The sequence below is a fragment of the Manis pentadactyla genome, chromosome 3 (genome assembly GCF_030020395.1).
Source record: "Manis pentadactyla isolate mManPen7 chromosome 3, mManPen7.hap1, whole genome shotgun sequence".
NCBI classification, from domain to species: Eukaryota; Metazoa; Chordata; class Mammalia; order Pholidota; family Manidae; genus Manis; species Manis pentadactyla.
This window is the reverse complement of record NC_080021.1, coordinates 71,358,521-71,370,508: the sequence shown is the minus strand read 5'-3', so window position 1 is coordinate 71,370,508 and position 11,988 is coordinate 71,358,521. Positions and strand designations below refer to the sequence as shown.

General features: G+C 38.9%; 1 protein-coding gene across 3 annotated transcripts in view; it reads right to left on the bottom strand.

Moving 5' to 3' along the window:
- Window positions 1-559: 559 nt before the first annotated feature.
- PDE7A (phosphodiesterase 7A) overlaps window positions 560-11,988 on the bottom strand; it is a 131,360-nt gene continuing 119,931 nt past the window's right edge. For 2 of the 3 annotated variants that reach the window (XM_036907494.2, XM_036907495.2), the window contains exons 9-13: window positions 11,885-11,976; window positions 9,778-9,922; window positions 9,103-9,199; window positions 8,432-8,512; window positions 560-4,812 (exon numbers count right to left, since the gene is read on the bottom strand). In XM_036907494.2, coding sequence (XP_036763389.1) covers window positions 4,604-4,812; window positions 8,432-8,512; window positions 9,103-9,199; window positions 9,778-9,922; window positions 11,885-11,976 — 624 coding nt within the window. In that variant the 3' untranslated portion in view covers window positions 560-4,603. The remainder of the gene's footprint in view (window positions 4,813-8,431; window positions 8,513-9,102; window positions 9,200-9,777; window positions 9,923-11,884; window positions 11,977-11,988) is intronic. The other variant, XM_036907498.2, reaches the window with a different exon arrangement.

Below are 11,988 nucleotides of genomic sequence, written 5' to 3'. Positions count from 1 at the left end.
GCCCCCGCTTTTCTTTGTCACAGGGGCATCAGCTTCAGCACCCGCTCAGAGGTCTTACTCCCTGTTCTCCCAGTATCCAGGGCCCCCTGGGCATGCACTGTGTCTGCGCTCTGGCCCGGATGGCTGGGGCTGGGTGTTCGGCAGTCCTGGGCTCCGTCTCCCTCCCGCTCTGCCTATTGTTCTCCCGCCGGGAGCTGGGGGGAGGGGCGCTCGGGTCCCGCCGGGCCGGGGCTTGTATCTTACCCCTTTCACCAGTCGCTGGGTTCTCGCTGGTGTAGCTGCAGTCTGGCCACTGTCCTGCGTCTTCTGGTCTCTCTTTTAGGGCTAGTTGTGTTTGTTGTATTTTCAAAAGTATATATGTTTTTGGGAGGAGATTCCCACTGTCCTACTCACGCCGCCATGTTGGCTCCGCCTCCTCTTTGATACTTTTATTACATCCAGTGCAATGCTCTACACATAGAGGAACTTGGATATTGCTTACCACATGACTTCAGCACAGACTACTTTCAATATAATTTAATGAGACTGATAGCTAAAAAGGAAACACATAAATACCAAATTAATTTGTTCAACAAACATTTATTGATGGCCCAATTTATGTTAGCCACATGATAAGCACAAGAGACAAGAAGATGGAGGAGACCTACTATGTGCCCCTCAGCTCACCCCCAAATAGTGGTCATTCCACCCATGGACTACAGACCCTTGCGGGCCTTCCAGAAGACAGAGGTTGTCTACAGATCCTTAGCAAACAAGGAATGATTCAGCTAAGTTCTGCACATGTCTATACAACTATGTATTTCAAGTATCTGCTGATTGCCATAGTGATTAATATGCACATTTAAAAACATTACTGAATTTATATTCCCTATTGATCACTGTATACTTTCCTAAGCAGGAGATACTGACTGGCAGGGAACTTAAACAAAATATTTATACATTAATAAAGTACACATGGAAACAGTAAACCTTTGATGTGAAAACCTTTTTAAAGTTTTAAGAAAATTGAAAGCTTTAAGAGTCAAGAAAGCATTTTGGAAAAATGAGACTGTTGTAGGAATCTTCAAAGAATTACTAGCACCTCTTACCTGTACCTTAGGTACAAATGTATTTCCCAGGTTTACAAAGGACATAAAATATGTACTACTTTTATACAAAGAGGATCATTATAAACCATTACCTTTACACAGTACAAATATTGACCAGGAACCAGATTTGTCTTTTCCATTAAGCTAAGGCTTGCCAAAATTTTCTCACCTAGGACCTTTACCCAAGAGCAGAGGAGGGGCCCCCACTACTGGAGCATTGGGAAGCTACATGCACAACAATTCTTTTAAGTCTTCTGTTTTATCTTAAAAATTCATGTGAGCTTTGCATTCTGTTCCATATTTAATTACTTATTTTCAATGTGATCTTCTAAATTATTAAACTGTTTCCTCAAATTTTTCTAGAAACCAATGTTAAGCAGCAGGGCTATAGATGATGATTCCCACATATATGTAACAAACACAGCTTTTCAATGGGTTTATTTTATGTGTGGGCAGGAAATGGGAGCAACACTCATGTATCTCCCCCAAGAATGGAAATAAGAAGATAACCCTTTGAATATCAAACAATAAGAAACATACCACGGATCAGAACAGAAGTAAGCAGTCATACACAGGCAGATGGCACCAGGCAGGCTCAAGTGCGACAGGGCTGGAGGTATTGATAAATCTACTGGATGTGCCCATAAGAAGCTGAAGTGGAGAAGCAACTACTGGCAGAGAATCTCTAGCACTGTCCAGGGGAAGAGAGTACCCTGGTCCACAAACAAATATGAGCAGGTCTATCCCCTCAGGGAGAAGGATGCATGAGGCAACTTGTTTCCCTGGCTCAGAATCCATGCTCACCAAGTAACTGGCTGGTCATAATCTGACTTCCCAAGAAGATTTGCCTAAAGGAAGAGAATGATTGATTGTTATATTTCTCATTGTAAATTAAAATACTAACACTTTTTAAAAAACACCAGTTACTGTGGGGTTGGTTAATGTGAGTTTGCTGTGAGATAGTTCTTTCCATGTGATGACACACTAGATCTGTGAGCTTGTAAAGATCCTTGTAACATCAGGCTCTGGATATATCAAACTTGCCAAGGTGATGCCTCCTCATGTAAGTGGCCAGATGATCTTCTCCAGGTAACACTCAGCCACACCATCAAACTTCTGTACTTACATTGTCCTATATAGTAGCCACTAGCCACATATGGATATTCAGACCTGAAATGTGGCACCAAATAGAGATGTGCTGCTACATGCAAAATATGTACCAGATTCCAAAGATTTTGTACCAACCAAATAATGTAAAATATCTCAGTAACTGCTTTTTATAATGACTGCATATTGAAATGATAAGATATATTAGAAATATTGGAATAAATGTTATTAAAATGAATTCCATATGGTTCTTTTTTCTTTTTTGAATGTGGCTAATAAAAAAACTGAAAATCACTTATGTGGCTGGCATTTTATTTCTACTGGACATCATCCTTCTAAGCAAATGACTATGTTTGGTTTTAAACTTTGCACTCTACCCCTTCTAATGAATTTGACTTGGGAAGATACAGGAGAGGTCCAGTGGTATCTTTCTTACATTGATATCAATCAAGTAGAATTAAATGGCCATTTCTTATTACTTCACTTTAAAAAAGCCAGTACAACTAGGACTTCAGTACTTGCAAGAGGCCATGTCTTAGGCGGTTCCCAACTGTGGAGTCACGGAGCCTGGGCTCACAGCTGATCTCTGCTGTGTCTAAGTCAGGACTCTGAGCAAACTGCATAACCAGGGCCTCAGCCTGCTCACTCGTGAGGTGCAGGAATAGCAGCTACCAGCCCACAGGACTGTGCCTGAACCCAGCTCTGCCTGAATAAATATCTGATGAGTGAATGTCACAACCAAGAAGCTAAATCTCTGATTTTCTAGTAATTCAGCATTATGAGTTCCAAAGGTTTGAGTTTTAAGGTAAATATCAAAGATAAAAATGTGAAAAGATAAGTTTTTATTCATCAAAATTAACAGCAACAGGCACATATTAAAATGAGTATGGCAAAGCCTTGTACAAATGGCTTTACACTCAAGCTTTCTCCCAAGAAAATGGCTGTTGCAACGAACTGTAAACATAATTAATAAACAGTCTTTTACAGTAACAAGGGAAATACAATTGAACTAAAAGAAAGCACCGGTTTCTCTTAAAACTAGATTACAGTTGTGCTTACTATACATAAAACAATTTAAAACAAATTACAAAAGTGGAATGTTTTAAGTTTAAAATTAGTCCTTAGAATTTGTCTTAGAAAACATCTATTCACATCAAAAGGTCCCCATTAAAGGGTAACGTTTCATCAAAGGGAGGGACAAGAAAACAATGCACTTTTTTCAAATTAAAACAAGAAGTTTGGTCACTTAGCTTTGTGCATAGTTTAAGGCAACTGGAGCAATCTGTTACAGCTTACCTCCCTTCCCAAGTGTGGCTGCTCATTATATCATATTCTAAAATAATAAATAAAAGCTTACATTTCAGATGCTTTCTCAAATGGATAAATATAACACATGCACAGTCATACATGCACAAACATGCACGCAAACACACACCCATACGTTCACACACAACATACCTCTCACTCACTGCAGTGAAATGGACTTTAGTACCCTTGCTCTGAAGGACACACTTCCCCATCCCACTTTATTTCAAATTGGCAAGTACCCTGAGCTGATTATGGTGTTCTAAACATTCCACCTTTTTCTTGCATGTGCAGGTCAAGTGTACAGTAGTGAAAACAACATGCAATGTCTTCACTGCAGAATCATAATACAGCTAGGACACTGGCATTCTTCCCCTCCCATCCCAAATCAAAACTACCAAGAGTTAAAAAAAAGTTGCATTGCCGAACAGCACTGGAGTGAAAGCCTGGTGGTACGCTATGAGAAATGCTCAGTTTTCAGGGCAGGACATACAACTACAGCAAATGGGAGGCTTTGGTGGCATCCAAAGAAGAAAAAAGGCAAACCAGGGACAAGAGCTGCAGTTTAAGGTTTGATCTGTTAAATTCCTAGTGGTTCCTTCACAATCATGCCTCAAGGCAAATGGAGAACCAGTATTTCAGAGCTGATTTGTAAACATCAAGTCTTGCAGGAGGCAGCAGAGGCTGGGCACTTCACATTTCCATTTTCTCAGAGAGAACTTAGTGGGAGGTACAGATACACACTGTCGCATCAGACTGGTTAAATTCCGAGAGATTTCTGTTGAAAGACTCAGTTCAATTTTCAGGGTTTGAAGAACAAATGTTTTGAAAAACACGTGGCACACCCCAAAACTTCCTTTGTTACTCCTTTAAGGATTCGCTCCCGCTGGGCTTTGCATATTCAAGGTTTCGCAGGACAGCCAGGTGCATATTGCTTTATGTTCAGGTCTCATAATTAAAAAGTGGGTTCCAATGATCCAACAGAGGAAATCTTGGAAATAAATAATGCTGGCATCATTCACTTGGAAACCTTGGCAGTTAAGACCCCATTTCACAGTTCTAAAAAACCTCCAGGAGGCAGTTTGTCTCACTGATTCTGGGGGTTATGATAACCGATTTTCCTGAGGTAATAATTGGGCGTTCAACTGCTCAAATGCAGCATCCGTGTCCTCACCACGGGACTGCTCTCTTTGCAGCCCCTTCCAACTGGCTTTATTCAGCCCCATGTGTCCTAGCATTGTTTGGGACAGCCTGGTATTGGAAAACCTGGCCCATTCTGTGAATAAAGGCTCCACTAGGTAAGTCATAAAACCTTGAGAAAATAAGAGAAAAAAGGCATTAATGCACATTCTGAAACTTTATCTTGAAAACATTTACACAGTGCTGCTTACTCTCAAGTCTATTCCAGTTACTACCAAAACCACCTTACTTTTCAAAAGAGCCGTGTGTGTGTGTGTGTGTGTGTGTGTGTGTGTGTGTGTGTGTGTGTGTGTGTGTGTGTGTGTGTGTGTGTGTAATGTATCTTTACTGAAGAATCTATTAAGCAATTCAATGGAACTTCAGGGAAAGGTGAACTGACGAACATCTCAAGTCCTTTCTGATGATTCCTCTCATTCCATATCCTCCTGTTCATGCAAACACAGCAGCCCTGCCAGCCCCCAGGAGAGCAGGCATGACACAATCCCGGGGACAGCTGCCATGAGACAGCGGAGGCCATGAGGCACATCCTCCAGGTCGGTGGGGGTCCAGGATGACTGTGGGGGTGGGGGGTGCTGCTGGGGGTTCGCAGGGCTATCCCCTCGGGGTTAGGAATCTGAACACCCAGTCACTGTATGAGGGCCATTATGTTTACTTATTTGTTTTAGTGATGGCCATTTCACTTAACTCAAAATTTAGAAAGCCAAAACTCCTAACAAAAGTTATGAGTCTAAAAAGCACAGAGAAGGAGATTAAACAAAGTGAACAGTAAAGTGCACCCAGGGTCCTACTTTATGAATAGCTCATATGATTGATTCCCCCTTAATTCACACTCAGAAGGGAAACTGAGGAGTTTTGGGGTTATCGCCATCTACGGGCTCTGTAACTCAAATGTGCACATTGTGTCTGATTTAATACTACACAGAGATGAAAAGGTGCCTCCTGGAAAAATACCTTCTCTATCAAATCACATGTATCAGGAGAAACAAATAACATTCTCTTCCTCAACTTCTGATCCGATAAGGACAGGGAGAATGTACATTCAAATTCTATCATTGCTTGTGAAACAGTGCTTTAATTTTCTTCATCTCTGAAAATTTCTTTTCAGCAAACACCATGTGGACTACAAACAACATAGGTTCCTTTTAGCCAAGAACAAAAAAGTCTCACCAGAATTAAAGCAATTAGAACCCACTACTTTTAATTAGAAAAGTCATATATGGTCTGGTGGTTGAATTTTTTTAAGTGTACAAATCACAACATCTGAAATAGTAGTTATGACACTGGAAATAAGGATGTCTCATTTCTCCCATTCCCTCCACACACAGTAACTGAGAACCTACTATGTGCCAGGCACTGTTCTAGAGTGGTCAGGGTTACAGCAGGAAAGAGACACATGTCTGTTCTGGTGAGGAGAAAGGCAGCAAACTAGAGCAACGTCATTACTGCGATGAGAACACAGCAGCTTCCTGGCAGCCATCCTGACGCCACTGCACCACCAGCCACCCAGAGCCCTATCTCTTTTAGACCACAGCTAAGTCAGGGGCAGGTGGAACTCTGTACCCAAATGCAGAACCCTATTCCTGGAGGTTTTACATGAGCCATCGTATTTGATTCTCCCATTGTTCCAACTGGTTTGGAACTTTTGGATGCTGCTTCTAACGTCCAACAAATGAGCTGTCACTTCTGGCCCTGTATTAACCTAAATTTCCTTTAGGTCTTACGTACCTAAGAAGAATGGACACCATGGACATAACCTTGTTTATGCCCTCTCTGAGGGCAGGACCCTGTTTATCAGTCACCTGTGAATCTACTTGGCTATACTAGCCCACAGTCCCCTATCTTATCCCCACAGATGCCCCAGGACACCTGTCACATGTCTTACTCTTACCCAGTAAATGGTATTTTCTTGTTCGACAAAACTAGGATTCCTAGCAAAGAAGGAAACTGTATTAAACGTGACTTCTACTTACTGACCTGGCTTCAAGTAATCATTACTTAGCATAGTATTTATTCTAACAGTCACATCATTTACCCCAGAAATAGAATCTGTCCAAGCTCCACTTTACCTGGGATTTAACGTCAGAAAGATGAATGTCTGCTAAGCGTATAGACTGGACAAACTATCTGGAGAAGAGGGTACCGGCAGTACTTGTCTCATAGGGTGGCTGTGAGAGACCAGCAGATGTCAACCACCATCACCACTTACCTTGTCCTCTGAAAACCAATCTAGAACTGTCCACCCTGACAGATCTATAGACAGAGATGAACAGTTTAAGGGCTCTAGCTTCTTTCCCCTTTTAAAAATCACAATTTGGAGGTTCCCTCATCAATCCAGGGGGCAATTCACTCAGCAAACAGTTATGGTAGCTACGGTGAGGTTACTACCCATTCGCCTATCTCTGATTCAATTCCCTTTGCCCCTGTGTCAGCTATTCATTTGCATTTGGAGATTGTTTTACGTAACTGTCTTCTCATCACCCCAAAGGAAAGACATCCTTGGTCTCACCTCCCCAGAACCCCTGGCCAGCCTGCACACCTCTGCCGCCCGGCACCCCCGCCTGGGCCTCACTCCTCTTCTCCACCTTCACCTCTGCAGTCAAATAGTTACTAGTCACTGGCTTCCACATGGGGATCCTTTGCAATGTCAGATTTACATTTCTGAATTTCTGACCTTACAGCACAGTGCTCTATTCAGAATCTTATGCCACAGTATTATGCTATCTTCAGAATTTCTAGAAGCTTTATCTTTCTAAAGTTTGTGCACACATTTCACTGTTCAACTTAATCTGTAAAGTTCCTCCTTGATACCAACTACCAAATCACGTTCTTCCTTCAATCCCTTGCTGAGTTGCCTCCCTGCCTCATCCTAGTTCATGCTCAACAAACCCCCAGTGCTAGGCAATCATGCTCTGTTCTTCTGCCCAAGCTGCATCTACTTCAGCCATGGCACATTTCTCTATGCTCTCTACCATGTCTCCGGCTCACTCAGCAAATAGTTCTCAAGTGCAGAGCTAGGCCCCGAGACACACCACCAAAGGCAGGATGAGGACCTGGGGGCTGTGAGAGATACAACTCTAGGGCTTTGGAAGCCGGGAACAGGAGTGATGGACCTGCTGGAGCAGGGGACAGTTCAGCTGGACCTTTAGGAAAAAGGAATTTATTAGGTAGACGGGGAGGACTGGCAGAGCAGAGAGGGCAGGGGCATCGTGGCTTGGGGACACACTGTAGAGTCCCAAGATGTGGGAGGTAAATGAGGGGAAAGGTCTGGGGGAGAAGAGTGAGGGACACCTCCAGGGCAGATTACAACAGGCCTGAACAGGTGTCCAAACCATGAGGCAGCGATAAAAGAGAAAAGTAAGCAGTAGTGAAGATTGGTCTTCACTTTATCATCCAACTCCATGGTCACCTTCTTCACTTTAACATGGCAGTCCAAGAATTATGCCAAAGGAGCTACTACAGGGCAAATAACGTATTCTTCCAGTTTAGAACAGAAACAAAATTATTGCTACCTACTCTGCAAACATTATGCTTTTTACAACATAAGATCAAATGACAGTAAATTATAAGGCCCCAAAAATGGAAAAGCAAGGGGTAAAGTTTCCTAAATTATTTAAAAAATAGAAATGGGCACACTTTTAATATTTTACACTTCAAAATGTATATCCTCTTTTTGATAAAATTAAAAGCAGAGGCATTTTTCTAACCAGCTATATCTAAGTATGTATAGTTACCAATCTGGATGTTGGCAATAGATTCAGTCTGACGATCACAAAGTGGACTCACAACCAAATGATACTTTTTTTCTATATCTCCTAGAAATTAAAAAATGAGACAGAATTATTAATATGGAACATACCTATTAGTTACATATATAATTAAAGCCTTTATTAGACCTGTAAAAAACATAACATACTTAATCCTCATGAGATGGCTTCTAAATCAGTTTAAAATTTTTTAAATAATTCACACACATAAGGGCTGCCCAGCTAATAATCCTATTTTAAATGCTGGAGGTGGAAAACTTTTATTAGATGTTACCCCAAGACTGTAATTCTGTCAGCATTATTATAAAAGGAAGGTGCATGAAATAAAGATCTTTAGTTCCTAGCTTTAAATCACAAAAAGTGTCTTACATATTCATGTGGCCATACCCTCTACATGTGATATGGATGGTGCAAGGTCAGAGAAATCTTTCTGTAAAGCAAAATTTCCAACCTGATCTATGTCTATAAATCTAGAAAAGAGAACTATTAATTTTCAAAGCAGGTGTTCAATTTTATGTTAATGATTATAAAGATCAAGCATCTACTTCTAGACTCTTGGGAACATCTGGGTTATTTTACATACATGATGTTTAAAAATGAGCTGAACAGATTAATTATCACTCAATACTGTAACTTGCCTTGATGGAAGAATTCCTCTGTTACTTTTTCACTCCACTGTTTGCTTAATTTCCAGGTCCGACATGGGTTACAAATATCAGCACATTTCAAAGCCATCTAGTAAACGGAATATTACAATTGTTTAAGAAAAAAAAGAACTCTCCATTTTACTTAATTTAAATATACTCTAAATAGTTAAGAAAAGACCACCTTAAAAAAAGACAAAATTATAACAGAAAATTATCTTTTATATTAATTCTATGATGCTACTAGATCTACCAATCATTTTTGCAGAAATGCTATAAGACTGCTAACCTAATTACACATGCTTGATAATAAATACTGCAGAGCCAAGCATAAGGACTGGATTAACCAAAAAGCTACAAATACAGCATCCAATTCTCTCTTACTTTTTAGAGGTGAGAACTTTTTAAAATAAAATGCTGTTTCTTGATTGGTACCCTAATCTTGCAAAAATTGTTCTTGTTAGGAATTTCAAGTATGAAAAATACAAAAATAGTGGTGCTTTCCTAGGGAGCAGATTCGCCTTCTGGAAAGTGTTGTACTAATGGAAGGAAATTCTACTCTTCCTCAAGATTTAACCACTCTGAAAACTACACTATTACAGTTCATTTTTTTATTCTAATATTCATGTAATCCACCATAGAAATAGAACCTTTCCAAGTCCATTTTACCTGTAAAACCAAATGCCTATTTCTGGTGTCTTCCAGGTGTAAGTCACCTCTATCCAAATGGGACCTAAACAACGACAGATATTCATTTTGGCGACTGATGTCTGTGGCTAATATCAAAGCACCTATCTGAGTCTCCATTTGTTGCCTGGAAGTAGAGAAATATAAAGAGAAAATAGAAGACTTTCAATTAAATAGTTACTTCTTGATTTTTTTTCCTTAAACTTTACTCAGAAAGCTTTGCAGAGCTCTAAGATACTCTAATTGCCATTCAAGGTTTACCGTATTGCAAAAAATGAATTTTAAAGAATGCATCAAAAAAACTATTAAATAATCAAAACTAAACCAATAGGGTTTCAGGAAAATACCAATATGCAAACATTCCAAAAAGAGTGCTTTTATTTTGCCTGCCAAGGTGCAAGTATTCGCCTAAAAAACAAAAAATCTGTCAAGATTGGTATATTCAAGATAATTCTTTCTTAGGATGTGCTGAGGGTAAATAACTTTGGTTTCTTTTTTGGTGACTGATTTCTGAAAGGCAGAGAAAAGGTTCAAGAGGAGGAAGAACAGCCCATTCAGCAGCTGACTCCTGTACACATCTTGACTGAACTGCCTGATTAAATACTAATGAAATTCCACCAAACAATTTCATAAAGTTCAGATTCAACTGTGTTTTCAGGATCAAATTTGAGAATCAGTTATCTGTATGAATATCCAAATTTTCTGGAAGGGAAAAGGTAACATGTTAATACAAATAACGGATACAGTATATGACTTTAAAACCTCTTAAGTCAAGTAACAAGAGAAACTTGAAAAAAGTTCCTGACTTTTGTTCCAATGGGCTATTGCAAACATTACATAATGATCAGTAAATAGTTGTCCACAGATTAAAGGGCTCACAATACTGAATATTAAAATAAACTCTAAGTGGAGAAAAAAAAGAATGCTATTACGTAGTGTTCCTTATTTCCAGTTTTTATTTGTATTAAGTCTAAGAAGTCAACAGGTTCAAATGCAAAACATGATTAAAAGGGGAAAAATAAAGCAAACATTTTTAACCTGCCTTAATCAAGAAAAAGATAATTTATAATATATATACAAACACTGTATAATTTAAGCAATTTTTATATTTGTACTACAGCAAGAAACAATTTTACTTACTTACCAGAAGTATTGTCATAACTCCAAATGGTATCCATGAATAAAGATTAAAAAAAATAAATAATAAAGTCCAGCTTTTTTCTTATGGTCATTATACAGAACACTTAACTTTTTTATAAGGATGTTTAAAATTATGAAAGAGAAAAAGGAAAGAACAATGCTAGCAACTTAAATTTTAATACCCAAACATATTTTTATGCCTCACTTTTTTTCTAGGATTAGATGGTTGTTAATAGCCACTTACATGGTTTTTTTTAAGTGCAGCCTCTCAGTGAGGCACCAATGAAAGCTTCTCCTTGTGGACCCGTGAAATGAGATTTTGTTAACTGCCATTATATTGGGCTCATTTACATTAACACTTTTTATTAGCTTTCAAATGGCCTAATTAACAGTAAATGATCTCTTCTAAGAAATTAGTATTTTGTTTTTCCATCATCTTTTTATCCTATAGCTCCAGAAGTGACTCCAGAACTGTGTGACTGAGGATATGAAGAATTCTTTCACTCCTTATCAGCTTAGAAAACTTCCTGAAACAAATTTTAATAAATCTACTTATTATATAGATGTTTACTTTCTGTCCCATTTACCTTTACACCTAGAGCTTAAGGTTTTATTCAAATGAGCATAAAATGGAAATATGTGATACTAGTTATATAAGTTAGCAGTAAACTAGGGCTGAGCTGTTATATATTTGAAGTAAATTTATAGTACTCAAATCTATGGAATAATCTCTCATAAAAACTCACTAAAAACTACTACTGACTATACTGTAGGGTAGGTTTAAATTACTAAAACTTTGATACAAATCCATAAAATAATTTACCCTCTATGACAAAAACTGAAAACTGTGGAAAGCCTGAATGTAACAACAGAATTAAAACTTACAAAATTGGCTTGTCAACTTAATTTTCATAGCTCTTAAAATTAAAATTGTTTTACTCCAACCTACCTGCTTTCTAATGGCAAATGTGAGAATAAATCGGACTCTCTCAATAATCCCACTGCAGATCTCCAATGGTGATTTTCCAGTACTGAGGTATTCTATGACAAAGG